We start from the raw sequence: 25,531 nt of genomic DNA on the forward strand, positions 1-25,531 counted from the left end.
GGTTTTGAGGCTCCTGTAGTTTCTTCCTGATGGCAGTAGCAAGAAGAGAACATGGCTTGGGTGGTGTGGGTCCTTGATGGATGCTGCTTCCATGCGACAGCGCTCCACTTAGATGTATTCAGTGGCAGGGAGGACTTTACCTGTGATGGACTGAGCTGTACCTACTACCTTTTGTAGGATTTTCCTTTCAAGGGCACTGGTGTTTCCATAACAGACTGTGATGTCCATATACTCTCCACCACACATCTAGACGTTTGTCAGAGTTTCAGATTTCATGACAATCTTGGCAAACTTAGAAAGAAGTGGAGGTGCTGCCGTGCTTTCTTTGTAATTACACTTACATGCTGAGCTTAGGACAGATCCTCTGAAATAATAACATTGAGGAACTTAAAGTTACTGACCCTCTCTACCTCCGATTCAACAATGAGGACTGGCTCATGGAACTCTGGTTTCCTTTATTTGAAGTCAATGATCACTACCCTGGTCTTGATGACTTTCAGTAAGAGGTTGCTGTTATGGGATCACTCAGCCGAACTTTCAGTCTCCTTCCTATCACCACCTTTGATTTTGATGTCATTGATGTCATTGAATTGAATTGACTTTATTTCTTATACATGAGTAAAAACCTTTATATTATGTTTCTGTCTAAACGTGCAACGTGCAATCATAGTAATTTATAATAATTTATTATAAATAGAACAGTCAATATAACATAGAAATACACTCAAATCAGCATGAGTTAATCAGTCTGATAGCCTGGTGGAAGAAGCTGTTCCGGAGCCCGTTGGTCCTGACTTTTATGCTGTGGTACCATTTCCCAGATGGTAGCAGCTGGAATAGATTGTGTTTGGGGTGACCCGGGCCAATGATCCTTTCGGCCCTTTTCTCACATCTTCTCTGTAAATGTCCTGAGTCGTGGGATGTTCACAACTACAGACATGCTGGGCTGTCCACACCACTCTCTGCAGAATCCTGCGGTTAAGGGACATACAGTTTCCATACCAGGCAGTGATGCAGATAGTCAGGATGCTCTCAATTGTGCCTCTGTGGAACGTTTTTAGGATTTGAGGGCCCATACTAAACTTCCTCAACCGTCTAAGGTGAAAGAGGCGCTGTTCTGCCTTTTTCGCCACACAGCTGGTGTGTGTAGACCTCATGAGGTCCTCAGTGATGTACATTTGTAGATGCTGAGGAACTTCAACCCCAAATCCATTGATTTCAATAGGGGTTAGCCCATCTCCATTCCTCCTGTAATCCACAACTAGCTCCTTAGATTTTACGACATGAGGGAGAGGTTTTTTACTTGACACCACTGTGTCAGAGAGATGACTTCTTCTCTGTAGGCCAGGTCATTGTTGTTTGAGATTCAGCTAATCAATGTAGGGTGTCAGCAAATTTAATTAGCAGATTAGAGATATAGGTGGCGACACAGTCATGGGTATACAGAAAATAAAGGAGGAATCTTAGTGCATAGCCCTGAGGGCTCCTGTGTTGAGAGTCAGAGGGGTGGAAAAGAGGGAGCCCACTCTTACCACCTGCCGGCGATCTGACAGGATGTCCAGGATCAAGCTGCACAAGGCAGGGTCAAGACAGGTCTTTGAGCTTCCTGTCAAGCCTGGATAGAATTGTGGTGTTGAATGCTGAACTGTAGTCCAAGAACAGCATTCTCACATAAGCATCCTTCTTCTCCAGATGTGGAAGGACAGTATGTAAAGCAGTGGCTATTTTGCCGTCTGTTGATTGGTTATGTCGGTAGGTGAATTGTAGGGGGTCCAGTGTGGGTGGTAGCAAGCTGCAGGTGTAATCCTTGACCAGCCTCTCAAAGCATTTGCTTATTATTGAGGTGAGAGCGCCAGTCGTTTAGGCATATTACCTTGGTCATTTTTTGGTACATGGACAATACTGGATAATTTGAAGCAAGAGGGCACTCTACATTGGGAGAGGGAGAGATTAAAATATCTGTAAACACCTGCCAGTTGTGCTGTGCACATCCTTAGCACTTGCCTTGGGATGCCGTCCGGTCCCGCAGCCGTGTGACTATCCACTTGTTGGAAACATCTGCGTACCTCAGCCTCGGAGGCGGTGGCTTTCCTCGGAGGCTCAGAGTTAGTAACATCGAACCAAGCATAAAAGCGATTGAGCTCATCTGGGAGAGAGGCTGCGATGTTGGCACCACCACTACATTTGGCTTTGAAGTCTGCAATGGTATGCAGCCCTCACCACAAGTCACATGTGCTATTCGTTGTGAATCTTCACTCAATCTTGTCCCTATATTGCTGTTTCACAGCCTTGATAGCTTTACACAGATCGCAGCTGCTCTTCATGAGCTCCTGCTGATTGCCAGTGTGTAGACTGCCTCTATGTCGCACAGTAAGTGCTGCTCGCACGGAACTATTGATCCAGGTTTTCTGGTTTGGGAAGACCCTTTCTGACTTCTGGGGGACAACATCATCGATGCACTTCCGGATGAAGCACGTGACTCCATCTGTGAACTCAGAGACATCCTCATCATGGAAGACATTCCAGTCAATGTCATCGAAGCAGTCCTGCAGCATGGAGGCCAATTGGTCGGACCAACAGTGGACGGTTTTAACTATGGCCGCCTCTTGTTTCAGCTTGTGCCTGAATGTCGGCAAAAACAGGATTGAAGAGTGATCTGATTTTCCAAAAGCTGAGCGAGGGAAAAACTTCAGAGAGACTTTCGTCAGTGACGCTCAATTAAAGTCACCGCCAACGATGAAAGCAGCCTCTGGGTGTGCAGTCTCCAGTGTGTTGATGGTCTTGTCTAGTTCCTTGAGAGCCAGGTCAGTATCAGTCTGCAGCGGAATGTACACCGCTGTGATGATAACAGCCATGAATTCCCTAGGTAACCAGTAGGGTCTGCACAGCAGCACTGGGTATTGCAGGTCTGGAGAACAAAAGGATTTGAGGGCATGCACATTCTGGCGGTCGCACCAAGGATTATTGTCCATGAAGCATACCCCTCCTCCTTTACTCTCCCCAAAGAGGTTTTTTGACCTGTCCGCTTGGAACAGGGAGAACTCAGAGGGCTCGATAGCGTGTTCTGGTATTTCCTCCATCAACCAGGTCCCACGAAGCACAAAATGTTACATTCCTTTGTTTCCCACTGGTAGGAGATTCTGGCTCTCAGTTCACACAGCTTGTTGTCCAGGGACTGAATGCTAGCCAGGTGTATGCTCGGGACCTGTGACATTGGAGTTGTGCTTAGCCTCACAGTCAAAAATATAAGGTGAGTAGGGCAGGCGGCTGAACACACAGCCTTGTGGTGCAGCTGTGCTGATGGATATTGTGGAGAAGATGTTTGCCAATCCAAACTGACTGGGGTTTGCAAGTGATGAAATTGAGGATCCAATTGCACAAGGAGGTATTGAGGCCAAGGTCTTGAAGCTTATTGGTTAGCTTTGAGGGGATAATAGTACTGAATGCCAAGCTGTAGTGCATAAAGAGCATCCTGATATATGCACCTTTGCTGTTTAGATGTTCCAGGGTTGAGTGAAGAGCCAGTGAAATGGCATTTGTGTGGACCTGTTGTGCCGTTACGCAAACTGCAGCAGATCCAAGTTGATTCTCAGGCAGGAGTTGATATATTTAATCACTAACCTCTCAAAGCACTTCATCGCAAAGGACATAAGTGCTGCTAGTTGATGGTCTTCAACGCAGGTTACCACTTTCTTCTTAGGCACCGATGTAGTTGAAGCCTGCTTGAAGCAGTTGGGTACCTCAGAATGCCGAAGCGAGAGGTTAAAGGTATCAGTGAACACTCCAGCCATTTGATTAGGACAGGTCTTTTGTACTTGGCCGTGTACCCTGTCTGAGCCAAATGTGTTCTGTTGGTTCACCCTATGAAGGATGTTCTCACGTCAGGCTCAGAGGCCAAATTCACGGGGTCTTCAGGGGCTGTGGGAGTTTATGAAGATTCCTCTATGTTTGACAGTTAAAGCAAGCATAGAGGCATTGAGATCATCAGGGAGCAAAGCCTTGTTGTCACCTATGTTGCTTGGTTTCAGTTTATTAGAAGTAATTGCATTCAAGCCCTGCCATAGTTGTTGAGCATATGATTCAGTGTTTCAAGTTTTGTGCGCAATTGCCACTCCTCACAAGAGATGGCTTTCTAGAGATTGTTTCTGAACCTCTTGTATGTTACCTGATCCAGACCTGAATGCCACTGATGTGGCCCTCAGCAGGTTGCAGATCTCAGGGTTCATCCAAGGTTTCTGGTTTGGGAAAACACTGAATGATTTTGTGGGGGGGGACACTCATCTATGATTGTTTTTATAAAATCCAGGACAACCATTCATATCCTTTTTGTCCTTGAACATGGCCCAGTCCACTGACTCAAAGTAATCCTCTGCTTCCTGCAACTGTCCTTACTTCTGGAGCCTTGCTCTTTATCCTCTTCTTGTGTACAGGTAGGAGAAGGGCAGTCAAGTGATCAGATTAACAGAAATGTGGTCGAGGCATGGAATGGTAGGAATTCTTTATCATGATATAGCAGTAGTCAAGTGTGTTGGGACCCTGGTGCTGCAGATTAAATGCTGATGATAACTGGACAGAGATTTCTTCAAACAAGCCTGATTGAAGTCCCTAACTATAATTTGAAATGCATCGAAGTGGGCTATTTTTGTTTCATGATGGCAGCATTCAATATCTTGAGTGCCTGATAACTAGCTTTTGGCAGTAAGTAAACTGCAGTCAGGATCATGGAGGAGAGCTCTCTTGGTCAATAGAATCATGGGACTTAATTGTTAGATGGACCAGGTCAGAACAACAAGAGTATGGCAAAATAGCCACGTCCGAACACCATACCGCCAAGTCCAAGCTCCACAAGCAGGATCAATGTCCAGTTTCTGTCCTAGTCGTACATCACTGTGACTCAGAGATATAATGTCAGTCAGTTTCATAGCTGGATTTAAATCCATGAACTATCTACTCAAAGGCCCTCTGGGGGTACCTTCATTAAAACAGTGGCCATGATCCACCACCTTTTCAATGGCAATGAGGGTTGAGCACCAAATGATGTTCTTGTCATCTGCACCAGATCTCAAAAAAGTATTATAAGGAATTGACTCTTTTACATTCATTATTCTAGGCTGAGGCAAATTAAACGTGAATGGAGAAAAGGTGTAACCCTAATGCATCTGCAAAATAGCTTGTTGTTTTCAAACCTACAACAATGATCTCAGGGAAATTGGAGGCAAGGCAATACTGGAGGATGCAGAGTGAGTACAATGCTGACAGGCATAATGGTTAATAGTTTTCAGAAGAGTTTAAGGATCATTTGCTTTACTAATTTTCTTTAAAATATCAGAACTATTCCCTGTGACAAATAATTCTGCATTCAGGTAAGTTGCCATATAAAGCAACTTATTCCAAACACACTTTGTTTTGAATTGCTAGAAACTTACTTGTAGTTACTTGTATATTCTGTTTATTATATGGTGCCTGCATTATGTTGTCTTTTCCTCATTTTAAGTTTCTATTTGGAATTATTAGTCGCCTGAGGCTACAGTTTTTCCATAACCTGCACGTTCTCTCTTTACGCGCCATTGACGTTCTCTCTCCTTATCATTGAACTGTACTGAGTCTGCCAGGTCTTCCAATTCAGCAGGAAGGTCAGTGGCTTGAAATGTTAAGTCTGTTTCCCTTTCCAGAGATGTGGCCCAATATGCTCAGTATATCCAGCATTTTCCTTTTTTTATGTATTTGAATTTCATTATACATAAATTTTATTTTTGTGTGAGTCAATGTTCTGAGTCATCGGTGCAGAGTCAAGTTCAAGTTTAGTTGTCACTTAGCCATCATGATACCCATGAACTCAACCAAATGAAACAGCGTTCCTCCAAGGCCAAGGTGCAAAACTTAGTACCAACATTCATATACAGCACAAGGCACATTCAGCACATAGGAGTAAACATATTACAATTACAGAAATAAATAATATTGCCCAAGTCTCTGAATCCATGAATGTTGTTAGCAAGAGCAAGCCCGCAGCAGTCTGCAGACAAACATAATCCGGCTTTTCTTTCACCGAGTGCACATTGGAGGGCAACAGTGATACCAGCACAGACACTGCGCTGCACTGACTCTCAACGCTTCTCTCCTGTGTGAGGGCAGACAGGCAACACTGCAGCACCAGGCCTCATCCACGCTACAACCAAGGCCATGCTGCTCCCCCAACATTGGTCCTGCTTGTAAACCAGTAAACCAGACTTGTATCATTCCATGTTATCAATATCCAATAGGGTCTTACAATCACAAGAAAAATGTCTAAGATAATTACTTCTGTTAGAATGAACACTGCCTTCCTTCAACCTGGCTGCAATGCCTCTTTGTAGCAGCCAGTGACATAGTCCACACCAAGTCCTGCTCCCTGCCAACAGACGAGTCGCTGAGGGGAGACCTGCAGTACTTAATGTTCTTAATGTTCAGCAGTGTCTTGTGATTAAAAAAAAGACAAAAACATTTTTGGTTGTCCCTGCAGAGGCCAGTGAGTCTGAACATGCCTCCATCTTACCGGAAAATAGAATTTGATAAACATTAATACTTCTGTAACCCTAGCTGTCTTCCACTGAATCTGACCAGCTCTGTATATTAGTAAATGAGGGTTCCCAAGGAAAAACCTTATAAACAACATGTTCCAAAAATGTGTGTTCTCATTGATCAGTCTTCTGAGTTCCTATGTCAAAGCATAAATTTCTAGAATAAATCTGAACACATATTCTATTCTTATGTCTTCACAGGAGACTCCAGATCAGTTAAAACAGAGTGACTTTGAGCGAGTGCTGAGAGAATCTCAAAAGGAAGTATTGCGGCTGCAGAGACAGTTAGCTGTTGTGTCTCTCCAAGGGTCCTCTCACTTGAACGGCCCTGGGACTGTGAGTAAAAAGCACATACATCAAGATATCTACCTCTTGCATTAGTACTTCTTTCAATTTGGCCTGTATTAACAGTATCTCACCCATTCTCTTTTCTGTCAAAAAAATTATTCTCCATTTTTTTTTTATCTTGTGTACCTGTACTTTCACACTCATCATTCCACATTTCACCTCCCCACCCAAAATTTTTGATACAAGAAACCTGAAAAAACTGCAGTGGGAACATTCTTTCACAGTAGCTAAAGTAACCACTCCATACAAAACATAGTAACATAGAGAACATCCAAATCAAAGAAAAGGTGAAACAAGATAGAGCAGGTAATTCAGTTTGCAAAGATTAAAAGACCGATGTACACACCTGGTGCTGGAGAATTAAGGGTGAATGCTATGGGTCTTGAGCAGCACCTGGTGAAATGTTAAGAGTATTGAAATAGCCATTTTCTCACATTGAGATCCATTATCATGTGTCATATAACCTTTTAATGTGTGTTTGCATCCATTCAACATTTAAAGCATGCAGGCAAACTTCATTTAGATTTGTGTCAAATAAGACCAGAAAAACGTTAGCAGTAACTGTGACAATTGTCAGAATGTTAACATTGGCAGTGTATTATATACAAGTCAAATAGCATCGGACAATGATTTAGAGAGGTCTTCTCATGTCTGCCAGATCTGGTGGAGGTAATATACACTCAGTCATTAATATTGACTGTTAAGTGGCTGAGGCCATAAACCTTCTGTGACTCCTATCCACTGAACTTGCACCACTCAAGAGCAATGACATCCACATCAAGGATGTCAATAATATTGTTGTTCGTTCATTGTGCAACACATCTTCTGGACACTGCATTGGAGTTTTAACCAAGTAGTACCTCTAAAGGAATGTTGTCTTAAAAGCAGCAAGAGGCTTGTAGTTTAAGGAAAATACTTAAAATATTTTATTTTCTTTCATCTGCCACTATTTTATAACTGACCAAGCTGCAGTCCTGGAACTGTTTGTTGAAAGTATATAGAATTACCAAAATTTTAGTAAATACTGTAATTCCAACATCTACAACTATAGCTAACCTACCAATAAGTACTGTGAAGCCATCTTAAAGTAGATATTGTCCTGTGCTCATTTTATGTGACTGCAGTCTAATTTATACCCCAATTATGCTTCCATTCCATTACCACAATGCAACACTGGAGTTTGACAAAGGCATCTGTAAATTACCTACGGTATAACCCAGACCTAACCAGTTATCTAAAATTAAACATGGAGTTCAGTATCAATTAACTCAATCTAACACATAACCCTGACCCACTTTCTCCACTCTTTTCCTGCCCTACCACTCTCCCTGTCATTGTTGGAACTCTGACTCAGTAGTCGGCTGCTCATTCATTGTAGTGTTTCTAACTCAGCTGTGACAGTGAAACTGTTCAATTGAACTTCCTTCCTGACCTCTGGTCCACTCCTCTCTGCTTTCTTTGATTTAAGACCCTCCTTAAAATCTACTTCTGTGACGCAGTATTCCTCACTCCTTGATAACTTCCTGTTTTTGCCCTGTATAATTTTTTTTTGAGAGATTACATTTGTGAAGTGCCTTGGACAGAATTGATTTTTGAGATATTTTAGTGTAATAAGCTCGATTCTAGAATTCAACATTTCTATTGAAGTACTAATTTGAACTGATCAATTAGGAGAATTTGCGATTTACACTAGTTCTCCCTCCCAGTCAGTAAATGCGGGAGAGGTTGCAGCTGAGCTAGAAGCAATCATGATACCTGATAAGACAGTTACATGGATTTAGGCACTACCATGATGTGCAAAAATGGAAGGGGAGGTTTGGATCAATCTATTCACAACTGTTACAGTATCTACCTCACTTGCTGATCTCACATTTGCCTTTCTGCTGCAAGCAATAATATTAAATATAATCCTCATTTCTTCTGAAGAAATTTAATGAGTTGGGTTTTCCTGTTGAATGCTTAGATGTTGCCTCACTCTCCATCTGTGACAGTGAGTCTGTCCTATAAATCCTTTGGCTGTTGCTTGGTAGCAGCAGGGGCTTTGCCTGGTTGGGTACAGCATCGTCAGCATAGGCTCTACATTCTTTCTGCTTGAATTACTAAGAAAAAGAAGGTAATATTCAAGACGTTTTTTTCAATTGTATTAAAATTTCAACATTATTTTATCATAGTGTTTCCCAAGAGCTTGCTTAGAGTATTATTAACTTCTGGCTTGCTGCCTCTGCATTACAGAACTGGAGCGTTTTAATATTTAATATGCTTCTGATTGATTGCATTACTTGCTCTTACATTTGACTCCAAGAAAGAGTTCTTATAAAACAGGCCATGACTGTGCTACATTGTAACTGTAATGCATGTGTTCCCAAGACAGTGTTATATGGAGGTTTATTGTTTATTTAATTAAAGGTATTCAGGTTTTGTTTTAGTAGTGTTACTCTTACCTGAGGCAATTCAGTACAGATAGAAATTGAACATAAGGTTATGTTGCTGTTGGTGTAAGAAGGTAAAGACCACAGCTCTCACCATAAAAGAATGACAGAAGAGAGTAGAATGCTGAAATAAAACCTGTGGCTGATTTATTTATTTTGAGTTATTCTGACTTTGTGCAAAGGTAGGTAGCTATAGAAGAGGACTTTTTTAATTTCAGTCCTGCATTATCTGATGTTCAAAGAAGTGTGAATCTAAGCTAATGTTAATTGTTATTGGGAGCGTTCAGTATCTGAAGATAGATTGCTCATTGGAGGTATCTTATGGCTGGTTTTATTATCCATTAGGTTCATTGTATGTCTGAAGTTTCATTATTTATTGGAACAATTTATGTCTGAGTTTTGGGCCTGGACAACCACTGCCCAGGCTATGTATCTAACCCAGGGTCAAGTTTCTATTGAGAGCAGATTTTGCCAGACAACCAGAATCAAATTTCTACTGGGACAAATTCAATAAGTCCTTTGAAGGTTCATAACTAATCTCAAAATTTATCGTATGAAAAATTGTGAAAGTATTATCGAGTTCTTATTATTTATAATAACTAACCTACAATTTAATAAAATAACTGTTTGTGGTTTGTCTGGAAATTTTAATGCAGAATGCTGTTCTTCATCTTGCAGATCTGCCTGGGAAATTCATTGTATCTCTAGTTTAATGTTAGTCTTTAAATTGCACCTGTATTCTGGGTTAAATACTCTCCCTCACTTTGCTCTGTATCTGAAGTTTCTTGTTGATTTACTTAGACCACAGTGACTGATTATTGTGCAACTCTGAGCCGAGCTAAATACTCAGATACAAATTCACTATCTAAAATTAATAACTACATTAATATTTTATGAAACAGGTGGATTTTAAGCAAACATGGTTCTGTATCTATTACTGTAAATGAGAAACAAGTTGAAAGTTCAGGACGTATTGTGGTTAAGCTTTTCTTCTATAAGCATCAATAAAGCAAAGATGATTTTAACAGGTCGCGATTAGAACCTTTCTGTAACAGAAACAATTGAATCAGTGTGTGTATGTAATATACGTTTGTATGTATACACATAATACAGTGTGTACAAAATATCTATACTTATTGTTACGAGAATCAATAATAGTTAAAAGGGTATTTAAAATATATGCAAAACAGTATTTGTTTCTGAAGGAATAGAATTGAAAAGCACAGAAGTCACATAACAAATACTAGTACATAACTTGGCCATTCTTTCTGTTCTCTGCTACTTAGGCCTCTGTATAAATAAGGAACTATAAACACACTGACAAAGATGTAAAAAATACGTTCATGTTCTATATCACGTTTTTGGTCTTCAGCAAGTGCAGTGTAACACTGAAACAGGAGTGGACTTATTTTATCATCATGACATTGGTGGTTGGTCACAGCTAGGCAAAGGCTGTGGCTGATGTGTTATTGGCACCCCACCAATGAATAGATAGAACAGTTTGAGCAAAATAAATAACTGCAGAAAAATTTCAACACTTGGAAAGCTGAAACACAAGTGGAAAATTGCTGGATGTTTGGTAGATACAGAGAAAAAAACAAAAAAACAAATAGGAAAATATGTATAGCTACATCTGCGGTGAGGGATCATTAAAACTAGAATGATTATACTCTTCTCTGGCTTCCAGCCGGGTACAGGTATCAATTCTCACCAATTATTTCAATACCTGTACCCGGCTGAAAGCCCAAAAAGAGTTTATTCGTCATGTACACCGGGAAAGCACAAGGTCCTTTTACAACTAGAGTGTTTAAATGAAATTGTTAAATTTAGTATTAAGCTCTGAGGGCACCCGTGTACCCAGTCAAAAGATGAACTGTTTTTCCTCAAGTTTACAATGGGCAGCGTTGGAGCAATGTAGGAGGCTGAGGTAGATAAGCCAGAGTGGGAATGTAAATTAAGTTACAGTCAGCTAAGTGGAGGTGATCCACCAACTGGTTACCCAATCTGCATTTGACATCTTCAATTTAGAGGAGATCACATCATGAGCAGCCAATGTAATGCAAATAATCAGAAGAAGTACAAATGAATTGCTTCGCCTGGATAAAAAGTTTAGTTCACTGGACAGTGGAAAGAGATAAAAGATCAAATATTGCATTTCCAGTTGCTTGGGAGAGTGGTATGGGAATAAAAATGATGGGAGTTTTAAGAGGATACCTTAAAGGCAAGTGTAGAAAGTCTCGTCAGCATAGCAGTTTAAAAAGAGATACAGTATATAGGAAAATGGAATGTCCTTCCTGCAAGAAGCTCTATGAGAGATGTGTCAAGATAGCTGAGTACATTTCGCAGTTTCTCTTTTTCTAATGGATGCAACGACATGATTAAAGAAGCAAAGCTTTATAATGCCAGGTACATTTTATCAACAATGCAGAACTGTAAAGAACCTTGCATTCTCAATTGTATAAGCCATATATCTATTTTCTGTCATTTGGAGCCATGTACACTATCTATTTTCTGTCACTGTGGTTGGGGCGTGGTAGAAGCAAATGAGTATAGTTATGCTTTCTTGTTTTGTTAGTAGTTTAATGTAGTTGTGAGGGGTTAAGCCACAGAGAATGATCTTTTGGTTGACTGCTATTAGTACACTTATATACGCCAGCTTAGTATCGGTAAAATGCTAATTTAGTTTGACGGCTTAGTACGCTAATTGCGACATTATTAGAATGCTAACTAGATCGCTAACTTTCTTACTTTGCTAATTTGAAAGTTATATTGCTAATTTAGTTTTGATAGTATTTCATCGCTATAAGGTAACCTCTGTAAATGTAACAGCTGTATGAAAACAGGTAAAGAACATTCATTTGGTACTTCAGCTATGCCCTATACCTCATGCTTTCCTTTATGACCTCCAGAAACCCCAATCTTATTTGTTTTATCCTCATTTGAGTTTTCAGTTGTCTATATGAACCTGCTATTTGCTATTTCATTTTAATCTCTTATTTCTTTTGTCATCTGAGATCCAGCTTTGAATTCCTTCATTTCACAATAGAACGTTACTCATCTATACCCAAACTGTCTCCTCCTCTGTTAATGAAAGAATGAAATTGTGGTTCGTTGAGCACTCATGCATTTTAATTGTGTCATTGATTCTACTTACCAAGTTGTTTTATCAGTATTTCTTCCCTTGGAAATTAACCATCAGAGTAAAGTGTGCAGATGCCGATATGTGGGCACTAATGAATAAGGACATGGTAACTGCTGATCAACCTAGTCTCTCTGCCAACTTCCATTATATCTTGTTTCCCTAAATACATCAAATGGGATGATTATCATTGAAATGTTGCTGACAGGAATCATATTTATATTGACCTACAGGTAAACCATATTTTGAGTATTGTGCACCATTTTTGCCTCTGGAAAGAAAAGAATATAAGGAGACTGGAAGACACACATAGAAGACTTGCATCTGTTTAATTCTACTTAGTGTTTTGGGTTCTTATCAGCAACTAGAGGAGTGAAGATTTAAGTAGAGACCACCAATCTCTGCAGATAGAAGACAATGGAAATCCTAAAGCAGCTGAATAATTTTTCATTCTGATGAAAGGTCATTTGTTTGAATTTTCATTTCTACCTGTGTTACCAAACCTGGATACCTCCAGGATCTTCAATGCTTTGCTTTTGATTAATTTTTAATCTGAGAGCCTCTTGACTTAATATCTTATACAGCTCATTATCTGGCACTTTTGGATGCATTCTGTGTAAAGCAGAATTCTGAGTAATGCAGTTACATCCTCAGGATTACTGAGCTTGTAACCCTGAAGATGTAATTGCGTTACTCATAATAAAGTCATACCAAGTTATGTGGAAGTGCATTGAAGATTTTCATTCCTTTACAGGGAGTATGCCTGTGCTTTAAATCCACAGCCACTTCCAGGACAGTGGTGACACGCGGCGCATGTGGAAGGGCATTCAGGACATCACCAACGACAAGGTAACGTCATCTGCCTGTGCTGGTGATGCCTCCCTCCCAGATGTGTTGAACAACTTCTATGCTTGTTTTGAGGCGGAAATTGATGTGGCGGTGAGGAAGACCACCCCTCCTCCAAATGACCAGGTGCTGTGTCTTACCGTAGTCGATGTGAGGAGAACCCTGTGCAGGGGCAACCCACGGAAGGCTGCTGGACCAGACAATATTCCTGACAGAGTACTTAGAGGATGTGCAGACCAGCTAGCAGATATTCTCACTGACATCTTCAACATCTACCTGAGTAGCACCATCGTTCCTACGTGCTTCAAAGCCTCCACCATCGTCCCCGTGCCAAAGAAGTCTTCAGTGTCCTGCCTCAACAACTATCGTCCCGTTGCACTCACATCCATCATCATGAAGTGTTTCGGGAGGCTCATCATGAGGCACATCAAGACCCTGCTGCCCCCCTCACTGGACCCCCTGCAGTTCGCCTACCATCCCAATCGTTCAACAGACGACACCATTGCCATCACCCTCCACCTGTCCCAAACCCACCTGGACAAAAAAAGACACATACGTTCGAATGCTGTTCATAGACTTCAGTTCAGCACTCAACACGATCATTCCTCAGAATCTGATTGGAAAGCTGAGCCGACTGGGCCTGAACACCTCCCTCTGCAACTGGATCCTAGAATTCCTGAGTGGGAGACCTCAGTCAGTCCGGATTGGAAGCAGCATCTCCAACACCATCATACTGAGCACGGGGCCCCCCAGGGCTGTGTGCTCAGTCCACTGCTGTTCACTCTGCTGACCCACAACTGTGGAGCAACACACAGCTCGAACCACATCATCGTTCGCCGATGACACGACCGTGGTGGGTCTCATCAGCAAGAACAATGATCAGCATACAGAGAGGAAGTGCTGCGGCTAACAGACTGGTGCAGAGCCAACAACCTGTCATTGAATGTGAACAAAACAAAAGAGATGGTTGTTGACTTCAGGAGGACATGGAGCGACCACTCTCTGCTGAACATTGACGACTCCTCCATAGAGGTCATTAAGAGCACCAAATTTCTTGGTGTTCACCTGGTGGAGAATCTCACCTGGTCCCTCAACACCAACTCCATAGCAAAGAAAACCCAGCAGCGTCTCTACTTTCTGCGAAGGCTGAGAAAAGTCCATCTCCCACTCCCCCATCCTCACCACATTCTACAGAGGTTGTATCACTGTCTGGTTCGGAAATTGCACCATCTTGGATCGCAAGACCCTCCAGCGGATAGTGAGGTCAGCTGAGAAGATCATTGGGGTCTCTCTTCCCACCATTACAGACATTTATACCACACGCTGCATCAGCAAAGCAAACAGCATTATGAAGGACCACAAGCACCCTTCATACAAACTCTTCTCCCTCCTGCCATCTGGCAAAAGGCACCGAAGCATTCGGGCTCTCTCGACCAGACTATGTAACAGTTCTTCCCCCAAGCCATCGGACTCCTCGATACCGAGAGCCTGGACTGACACCAATTTACTGCCCTCTACTGTGCCTATTGTCTTGTTTATTATTTATTGTAATGCCTGTACTCTTTTGTGCACCTTATGCAGCCCTGGGTAGGTCTGTAGTCCAGTGTAGTTTTTGTATTGTTTCATGTAGCACCATGGTCCTGAAAAACATTGTCTTGTTTTACTGTGTACTGTACCAGCAGGTATGGTCGAAATGGCAATAAAAAGTGACTTGACTTGACTTGACTTGAGATTCATGTAGACTGACTATAGGACCTCTTAAAGACCATCAGTGGAGCCACAGAAGAAGGCTGAGATTATTACTTTTTACTTCTCAGTGTTTGCTGAGGAGAATATCATTGACGTCAAAGTCCATGTGTAATAAGTAGTGAGGTCGTGGGAAACGTTCCCTCTAATTTTTAGTAGTCAGTGTGCGCAAAAATCTTATGTTGTGCAAATTTTTTTCCTGTGACAAAAGTATGTGCGCACTGAATGCACACATGGGACAGTTTATGTAGGTTTACAAAATATTTGACATAAAACTTCACAGAACAACAACAAAATAACACACATATTTAAGTCACTCAGTTATTTTTTTCTCTCCTGTCTTTGGCATTTACCCATTCTTTGTAAACTCTATCTAGACTAATAGAAGTTCCATCCAATTGATAGCTTTTGATTCTCATTAACATATCCAAATGACATTCACCTAAATGGTTTCTCAGCTTGTTTTTGAGTTGATTCATTAGGCTAAAACCTCGCTCACAGTCCGCAGTAGCTGCAGGAAAGGTTCCCCCAATGTCCATCAACTGTGCAACATCGCAAAACTGTTCACTTTGAAGTACAAATGCCACCATTTGAGCAAAGTTTGAAATCAGTTTGGATTTAATTTTTTCTTGCACGAAAAATTTGAAATCATTAAACTGTCTAACTATTACAGTATTTTCAGCCAGAAATTCATGATATTTTAGACACAAGGCATTAACTTGTTCATTGCCAAATGTGAAGTCACAATCTGCAATTGCGGAGAAATCAAAAGCTGACCATTTTGTACCTCATCTTCAGGAAGCCTTTCTTCTAAATGAACACAAAGTCTATTTATAAAAGTCAACAGCGAACTTGTATCTCCTGTGACACTTTCTTCACGTTGTTGGCTTAGCAAAACTTTAACTTTCTCACTCCACGAAACATTGTCTCCCAGATACTGCTTTCTTATCTTGTTAATTTTGCCTCGCGCAAAATGAAGTGAATCAATTGGCGTCAGGCCACTCTTTTGCAGAATCTTGCACAGTGCAGCCAGTTCATCAAAGACATCACTTAAAACCTGTAAATTTACTTTGTATGTGATGTTTATCAATTTCTTGTGACAGTATTTAGTCACAGGGTCATTTGACTGATCTTTTTCAATAAAAACTTAGTCAGCTATCTACAGGATTTGAAACAGATTTTTGTAAACTTTACGATATGAACACTGTCCGCCAAAGATGGCTGCCGCCATGATGCAGCTGTACAAACCGGAACAGGAAAGGTGAGGTGACGTAAATTAGTGATGTGCATTGTGGTAGTTGAAAAACCGACTAACTAGAAACATTTAGCTAAAATATTATTTTCAATAAGTATAATTATTAATTACTACATTATTTTAGGTAACTAACCTTTTGTGCACACATTAATTTCCTTTGTGCACTGGTTGAGAAATGTGTGTGCATGCGCACACGCGCACAGCTTAGGGGGAACATATGTCGTGGTTTATATACATGTTACAAGGAAGGAGATATTTGCAGCCTTGAAGTGCATCAAGTTGGTCTAATCCCCTGGGCCTGACTAAGTGCCCTCCCAGAACTTATGGGAGGCCAGGGAAGAATCACAGAGGCCCTTGTAGAGATTTTGCTTTGTTGTTAGCCTCTGGTGAAGATATATTAGACTGGAGGGTGACTAATGTTGTTCTATTGTTCTAGAGAGCAGCAAGGACAGGCAAGGGAACCTGTTCCCAGTTGCAGGGAAGTTACTGGAAAGAATTCTGAGGAACAAGATCTGACATCACTTGGCTAGTCAAGGCCTGATCAGGAATAGTCAGCATAGTTTTGTACACAGGGGCTCATGTCTGACAAATCTTTTGAAGATCATTGAAGAGATAACTAAGGGGTTTGATGAAGGTAGGGTAGTAAATATTGTCTCTGAGCTTTACTAAGAACTTTGACACAGTTCTGCATGGGAGGCTGACTTGGAATGTTAAATCATATGGGAATTGGGGAGCTATCACGATAGATTCTGATTTGGCTCATTGATAGGAAGCAAGTGGTGATGGCTGAAGGTTAGTTCTTTGACTGGAGGACTGTGACTGTGGGCTGCCTCAGGGATCAGTGTTGGGACCTCTATTGTTCACTATTCATGTAAATGATTTGGATATGAATGTACATGGCACAGTTAACAAGTTTGCTGATGATACTAAATTAGGTTATTTGATAGTGAAGCAGGTTACAATGAATTACTAAGAAATTACTAAGAGGCCTTGGTCAGTTCAGGATATGGGCTCAAGAATGACAAATGGATTTCAATCTAGATAAGTGTGAAGTGATATATTTTGGACAGTCAAACCAGGGTAGGACTTGCAGAGTGAGTGGCAGGGCAATGATGAGTGTTGTGGAATAGAGAGACCTGGGAATACAAGTAAGCAAGTAGGCAGGGTGGTGACAAAGATGTTTAGCTTGCTGGCCTTCACTAGTCAGGGCACCAAGCTTAGAAACTGGGGCATTATCTTCTAGTTATATTAGTTATTGGTGGCACTGTACTTGGGGTATTGTGTTCGGTTTTGGTCACCGTATTAAAGGTAAGACATTGTCTGACCTCTCTCATTATTAACAAGGCGTTTTAGTCCATAGAACTGCAGTTCGCTGGATTTTTTTTGTTTTTCGCACCATTGTCTGTAAACTCTAGAGACAATTATGCATGATAATCCCAGGAGATCAGCAATTTCTGAGATACTCAAACCACCCCTTCGAGGGGCAACAGTCATTCCACGGTCAAAGTCACTTAGATCACATTTCTTCCCCATTCTTATGTTTGGTCTGAACAACAACTGAATTTCTTGACCATGGCTACATATTTTTATGCATTGAGTTGCTGTTACATGATTAGCTGATTAGTTATTTGCATTAACAAGCAGGTGTACGAAAAATTTGGCCGCTGATTGTATATTTTGCTATCGTTGGGTGCTCCAAAGCAGTGTGGAGAAACAGGGCATGGATAAGATAACAGTTATAGTCTTTTCCTCAGCGTTTGAGATTCCAAATCTAAAGGGCACAGATCTAAGATAAGAAGTGAGAGATTTAAAATAGACTTGAGAGGTAATAGTGAATAACTAGAGTGAACTGCCAGAGGCAGTGGTTGTGGTGGTACAATTACAACATTTAAGAGGCATATGGATAGGTACATAGAGGGGAGAGTCTTGGAGGGATATGGGGTGAAGGTGGGCAACTGGTACTATCAGGGAGGAATATGTAGTTGGTATGGACCAATCATGCTGAAGGGCCTACTTCTCTGCTTTATTGCTCCATGACTTAAATTCTGGTGTGTTGCACAGCCAGGTAACTGAATATTTAATTACATGTTCAAATGGGGAAGATCCCAGAGGGCTTTGACCCATTTATCTGTGATGGTATTGAGTTTGCTGTCTGTGAAGTTCTGAACTCAGATGAAGATCTTAGTCCCTATTGGATATCAATAGCTATGGGTACCCTCACTAAAGGGAAGTTATAATATTGCCACGTACACTTCAAAGGAAAGATCACTTCCCTGTTTATCCTCCACCGTGAGATTAACTGCCAATACCTACTATTTGAGCGATTGCCCCCCCCAAGGAGTAGATACTTCCAGCTAACAAGGTAGTTTAAACACAGTATATTTATTTTTTAGTTATATACTTTTAAATGTAGATAAAATTCTTAAAACACATTTAAAACTCACAGGTTTTCTATCTTATTAAAGATTTCCATATTACAAATGATTTCTAAAATACGAAGGATTCCAGAACATGGGTGCAATTCCTATGAGCTAAAAAGACATACCAACGGTTTACAGACGAGCAAGTCATCTGCCGCAAAAATCAAAGGCAGAAGAATTGATTCTAGTCAGCCCATCTTTCTGTCACTCCTCTTATCGTTCCCTCACCATTCCTAACAAGCCTGTCTGCTCTCTCACATTTATATTGTTTTTTGTTACTTGGTGACTTCACATGCAATAGGTTTCAATAGGTGCATTTAATGTCAGAGAGATGTATACAATATACATCCTGAAATTCTTTTTTTTCGCAGACATCCAGGAAAACAGAGGAGCGCCCCAAAGAATGAATGACAGTTAAAACATTACAATCCCAAAGCACACCCAACTCCCCCTCCCATGCACAAGCAGCAGCCAGGCAATGACCCTCCCACTCCCACCAGCAAAAAAACATCAGCACCCTCCACCAAGCGGTCAAGCATGCCGCAAAGCATCAATAAAGAGAAAGACTTGCAGTACCCGAAAAATTGTTTATTCACCGAGTAATTCGACATACCACAGACTCTCTCTCTCTCCCTAATACGGGAAAAAGAAATGTCCCCATTTCACAGTGAGAGGGGAGACATAACAAACAACATTGCTTTACAATGTTAAAAGTCTGTTGCATCACTTTTTCTGAGCTCTGCACCTGGAGAGTCTGCACCAAAAACGCGCAGCTCTCCGGGCACACAACCCCTGGCAGCTAGGCAGCTAACCCAATGCTGTGATATTTTTTCAGATACCTTTTCTCATAGATGTTTTAAACGTTTGTGGGACAAAGATCGCAGCCACCCAAAATTAATGCTGTGAAGGCTGGCTCTCTGATTACACAGATCTTTCAGCTATTGATATATCAGCTATTTGATGTGTTAAGTGATAGTATCAGTCTGGTCTGCAAGCTTCCTTAAACTAAATAACAGCCAGTGTTGCCTGGTTTGATGCAGGCCCAATTAACATAAGCCGGTTGTCTTATACTACATCTCTTGAGCAATCAGCCTCATACTGTGAGCCAGCAGCCTATGTTCTATAGAGAGTGCTGTTTGTTTGCAAAGCTGTTCTTTTAATTTCAGGTTTATTATTACTTGCAATTAACTTTAAGAACTGAAGACCGGTTCTTGCTTATGCAGGAAGCTGAGCAAGGAATATTGGTTGGAAGTTTGACTTGCCCAAAAGCTACTCTTCGATCTGTGGAAGTGGCAGCTACTCTATTAGAAAGCTGAAATTGTTAAAGAGCCCCCCCCCCCCCCAAAAGCTCTGGGCAGTGAATATCGAGATGCATCAATTTTCTACCAGTCTCCAAACCTATTTCGAGGCTATCATTATGTAATTTACTTGTGAGATGGTGAAAGTAACTTAACTTCCACGATAAACACTTCCATCAGTCACTTATCTCAAAAGAATAGTTTTGCTGTAGATTAGCTCACTCTAAGTTCATCAAGTATTTGTACATGAAGACTTGAAATGTGCTGAGGTCTCCTAATATCTAATGTTCCTCTGTAACAGAATAATGGTGTGTTCTTTTGGATAAATTGGTTACTCCATTCATCAAGTCAATGCAAATTGTGTGAATTGATTTGTTTATTTGCTACTTTAAAACAGTTCATTGTGAAAATCCAAGAGAAATTTAAGTCAGAGTGCATGCCTCTTATGTCATGTCTCTGAGGGATGATAGAGACTGATTTTATCAATGTGCATATCTAACAAAGTGTTTTTGTGCACTGTTATATTCATATTTTTTCTCCAAAAAATGTTAACTTTTCCTTTTAAATTTATGTATTTTCTAGAAGAAACAGGTGTTTGTTTTGTTGAGATGAAAGCACTGAAAAATATGCTGCTTTAGTCTTTTATAATGTTACGTGAGTGCAAGAAGAAAGATATCCTTTTGGAGTCTATTTTGAAATGCAGAGAAATGACAAGAAAAAGGTTACTAAACACTCATAAACACACATAATAAGAATCAAATCAAATGAAGTTTAATTATTATTCAACCATACATAGAAACAGCTAAATGAGACAATGTTCCTCTGGGGCTAAGGTGTAAAACCTTAAAAATAGCAAGCAAACATTAAAAAAATAACAAGTAACGTCATTCAAAATATCGTGCAAAGAAACATTCGCTCGAGAAAAACATATATAGTCCGAGGCTCTGAGCAACAATGTCCTGCAATCAATGGTACAGCCTCCCAGCAGTATACAGATGTACACAATCTAGCCTGTCATTCCACTACTCGAACATGGGAGGGCAGCACCAATAGGTGAGGCCAGGCCCTAGCTGAGCTCAACCTCGCTGTAACGCTTCCACATTCCTCACCTGGTCTGCAGCAGCAGACAAGCCAGAGGCTTGAGGCCTAATTCTCACTACAACTGAGGCTACGCAGCTCCCACGTCAACTGTCTCACCACCAGTCAAGGGTAATAGGCTTGCAGTGACTTATATCAATGTCCAATAGACTCTTGCGATCGTAAGTGAAATGTCTGAGACAATCTCCCACGGTTATAACTGCACCAACTCCGATGCTTCCAAGTAGTGGGCGGCAACACGGTCTGCAGCCAGGTCAACTCCTCCAATGCATTAGCAGGCTTCTTCGCTGACGCCAGTCCAGCTACTCCAATCAATGAGCAGCTTACTGATGGAGTATCTCTGCGGTACCAGATGTTGTTGGAGTAAAATTGTCTTTGAATGTAAAAAAACAAGTTTTACAAAGAAAAAACTGCCTTTGATTGGCCCTTGAGAAGCTACTGTGTTCACATGTGCTGCCATCTTACTGGAAAGAGATATTTTAAGGCTTTTCTGAACATAAACATAAAACGAACTGCTGGAACGTAAAGACGGTTCATCTGATTTATAAAAAAATGTAATGACACTGACCCATTTGTTGACTGCCTTTTTTTTAATTAATAATTTTACAGCCCACAACTGAAATATCATCAGTATATCCAGGGTTATCCCTGAAGGAATCAGCAGAATTCTCCAAAACCTCAGAGGCAGTTGGATCTGTTGTACAAACTCTGGTCCCATGCTCAGATAAGCACAGCAAGGGTTAGGCAACTGATGAGTTTAATTAGATTAAACCATTTATAAATAATTTAAGGAAAAACTCAGGTATTTTACTTGGTGTAGCTGACAATGCATACTTAAAAACACTGGATAAAGGAGCTGGAAAGATAAAGTACTGATTCTGTTAGGACAGCAGATATCTAAATTTACCTCAGAAGGAAGAACATAAGATCATAATTTCTGTATTGTTACTGGTACTGAAAATGACTTTGTTCTTCTGTGTTAATTCTCTTAACAATCTGTGTGCTTTCACAAGTAGATGGACTAGCTTCTGTCCAGTTATTTCTAGGGAACTAACTCTTGTGTGAATTTTTTCATAGCTAGAACGTCATTGAAGATTTTGGAAAATAGGGCAACATTTAAAAGGACCAATACAGGCAGGCTGAGATGACTAACCACCATGCTTATGTCTTTTAAATTCGATGTTTATAATAATAATAATTTATGCACATATATTAATGAGAATCAGATGATGTTATTAAAATCCAGAAAGAACATTTTTATTTCTGACCGTCCTTCATCGCAGCAACCATGAACAGTACTTTAGGGAGTGGTCAACTTCTAATATTAGTTCTTGAACTTTTCAGTTGGTATCAGTTGAAGCTTTGAAAAGATTTGAAAAGCATTCTTCTTGCATGATTTGCTTTTTTTTTTAACCAAGTCAACTCAAGATACAAATATTGATTGCAGGATGTTCTAAGTTGTATACTTGGTTAATTGCCACCTGGCTTGATTTACAGTGGCATGCAAAAGTTTGGGCAACCCATTCAAAATTTCTGTTACCGTGAATAGCTAAGCGAGTTAATAGATGACCTGATTTCCAAAAGGCATAAGGTTAAAGATAACACATTTCTTTAATAACTTAAGCAAGATTACTTTTTTATTTTCATCTTTTACAGTTTCAAAATAACGAAAAAGGAAAAGGGCCTAAAGCAAAAGTTTGGGCACCCTGTATGGTCAGTACGTAGTAACACCCCCTTTGGCAAGTATCACAGCTTGTAAATGCTTTCTAGAGCCAGCTAAGAGTCTTTCCATTCTTGTTTGGGGGATTTTTTCCCATTCCTCCTTGCAAAAGGCTTGTAGTTCTGTGAGATTCTTGGGCTGTCTTGCATGCACTGCTCTTCCGAGGTCTATCTACAGATTTTTGATGATGTTTAGGTCGGGGGACTGTGAGGGCCATGGCAAAAACTTCAGTTTGCGCCTCTTAAGGTAGTCCATAGTGGATTTTGAGGTGTGTTTAGGATCATTATCCTGTTGTAGAAGCCATCCTCTTTTCGTCTTCAGCTTTTTTACAGACAGTGTGATGTTTGCTTCCAGAATTTGCTGGTATTTAATTGAATTTATTCTTCCCTCTACCAGTGAAATGTTCCCCGTGCCACTGGCTGCAACACAAGCCCAAAGCGTGATCGATCCACCCACGTGCTTAATAGTTGGAGAGGTGTTCTTTTCATGAAATTCTGCACCCTTTTTTCTCGAACTATACCTTTGCTCATTGCAGCCAAAAAGTTCTATTTTAATTTCATCAGTCCACAGGACTTGTTTCCAAAATGCATCAGGCTGGTTTAGATGTTCCCTTGCAAACTTCTGACGCTGAATTTTGGGGTGAGGACGCAGGAAAGGTTTTCTTCTGATGACTCTTCCATGAAGGTCATATTTGTGCAGGTGTTGCTGACTGTAGAACAGTGTACCACCACTCCAGAGTCTGCTAAATCTTCCTGAAGGTCTTTTGCAGTCAAACGGGGGTTTTGATTTGCCTTTCTAGCAATCCTACGAGCAGTTCTCTCGGAAAGTTTTCTTGGTCTTCCAGACTTCAATTTGACCTCCACCGTTCCTGTTAATTTTGTTACGTACCCTGCAATGGGTTAAAGAACCAGTAGAAATGGAATACACCTGGAGTCTGGTTTAGCTGTTAACTAATTGTATTTTATTAGTAACTACGTAATAAAGTAACTCAAAACCAGATAAATCAAACAGGTTAGCAGAGATTATGCATATATAGGTGTGGAAATATAAACCCAAACTTCTTCAAGCTCAGGTGGTAATTGATACAGTGTTACAATGGTAGGTAAACAAAGTCAGTTCAGTTCATGTTATTGAGTTGAGTAGAATTGAGGAGCAAGAGAGAGAGGTGTTTTATTGTCCACGTAAGCCGATGCCGTCGATTCTTCCCGTTGTCCTCCAAAACTTCCAAGTTAGCCAAACTTGACCAATTTAATTGCACCGTCTTCAAGTGATAATCTACCAATCCAGGCAAGGGTTAGATACACTAGTAGACTCCACAGGGCCACTTTTTCACGCATTAATAATCACAGATCGATTCCTCATAATAGATTGGTTGTCCATCAAATAACTCCATATCTATCTCTCCCTCTCCCCTTCTCTCCCCCTCTCTCCCCCTCTCTCCCCCTTTCTCCCCCCTCTCTCCCCCTCTCTCCCCATCTCTCCCCTCTCTCCCCCTCTCTCCCCCTCTCTCCCCCTCTCTCCCCCTCTCTCTCCCCCTCTCTCTCTCCCCCTCTCTCTCTCCCCCTCTCTCTCTCCCCCTCTCTCTCCCCCTCTCTCTCTCCCCCTCTCTCTCCCCCTCTCTCTCCCCCCCTCTCTCTCCCCCCTCTCTCTCCCCCCTCTCTCTCCCCCCTCTCTCTCCCCCTCTCTCTCTCCCCCCTCTCTCTCCCCCTCTCTCTCTCCCCCTCTCTCTCTCCCCCTCTCTCCCCCCTCTCTCCCCCTCTCTCCCCCCTCTCTCTCCTCCCTCTCCCCCTCTCCCCTCCCTCTCCCCCCTCCCCCCCTCTCCCCCCCTCTCCCCCCTCCCCCCTCCCCCCCTCTCTCCCCCCTCTCTCCCCCATCTCTCCCCCCTCCCCCCCTCCCCCCCCCCCCCCCCCTCTCCCCCCTCTCTCCCCCCCTCTCCCCCCTCTCTCCCCCCTCTCTCCCCCTCTCTCCCCCTCTCTCCCCCTCTCCCCCCTCTCCCCCCCTCTCCCCCCTCTCTCTCCCCCCTCTCTCTCCCCCTCTCTCTCTCCCCCTCTCTCTCCCCCCCCCCTCTCCCCCCTCCCCCTCTCCCCCCTCCCCCCTCTCCCCCCTCCCCCCCTCTCCCCCTCTCCCCCCCTCTCCCCCCCTCTCTCTCCCCTCTCTCTCTCTCTCCCCCCTCTCCCCCTCTCCCCCCTCCCCCTCTCTCTCCCTCTCTCTCCCTCTCTCCCTCTCTCCCTCTCCCTCCCTCCCTCCCTCTCCCGCTCCCTCTCCCCCTCTCCCCCCTCTCTCCCCCTCCCCCTCCCTCTCTCTCCCTCTCCTCAAACAGTGTCCAAAACTCAGTCTCATTCTCCTGACGTTTTAAAGTGACAGTCCACAGAAAATAGGAACCCCAAGGGTACATAACAACTACCATTTCTTAATTACATTACGAACTGAGGAAATGGCTACCTGAAAATGCTTTGCTATCTTCTTATAGACTTCTCCTGCTTTGTGGGCATCATTTATTTTAATTTTCAGTGTGCTAGGCAGCTGCTTAGAGGAGCCCATGGCTGCTGATTGTTGGGACAAGGTTTGAGGAGTCGGTGTATTTATAAAGCTTTGGAATTTGCGTCACCTGGCCTTTCCTAACTATGACTGTGAACAAGCCATAGCCCTAACAAGCTAATTAAGGTCTGAGA

The 25,531-nt window shown here is 41.8% G+C and overlaps 1 protein-coding gene across 5 annotated transcripts in view; it reads left to right on the forward strand.

The window, feature by feature from the left end:
* The window catches only part of LOC134336674 (peripheral-type benzodiazepine receptor-associated protein 1), a 321,894-nt gene that overhangs the window by 188,037 nt on the left and 108,326 nt on the right, over positions 1-25,531 (forward strand). For all 5 annotated transcript variants that reach the window (XM_063031028.1, XM_063031030.1, XM_063031029.1 and 2 more), the window contains one exon: positions 6,762-6,896. In XM_063031028.1, the coding sequence (XP_062887098.1) occupies positions 6,762-6,896 (135 nt within the window). The remainder of the gene's footprint in view (positions 1-6,761; positions 6,897-25,531) is intronic.

This window comes from Mobula hypostoma, chromosome 23 (assembly GCF_963921235.1).
Source record: "Mobula hypostoma chromosome 23, sMobHyp1.1, whole genome shotgun sequence".
Taxonomy (NCBI): Eukaryota; Metazoa; Chordata; class Chondrichthyes; order Myliobatiformes; family Myliobatidae; genus Mobula; species Mobula hypostoma.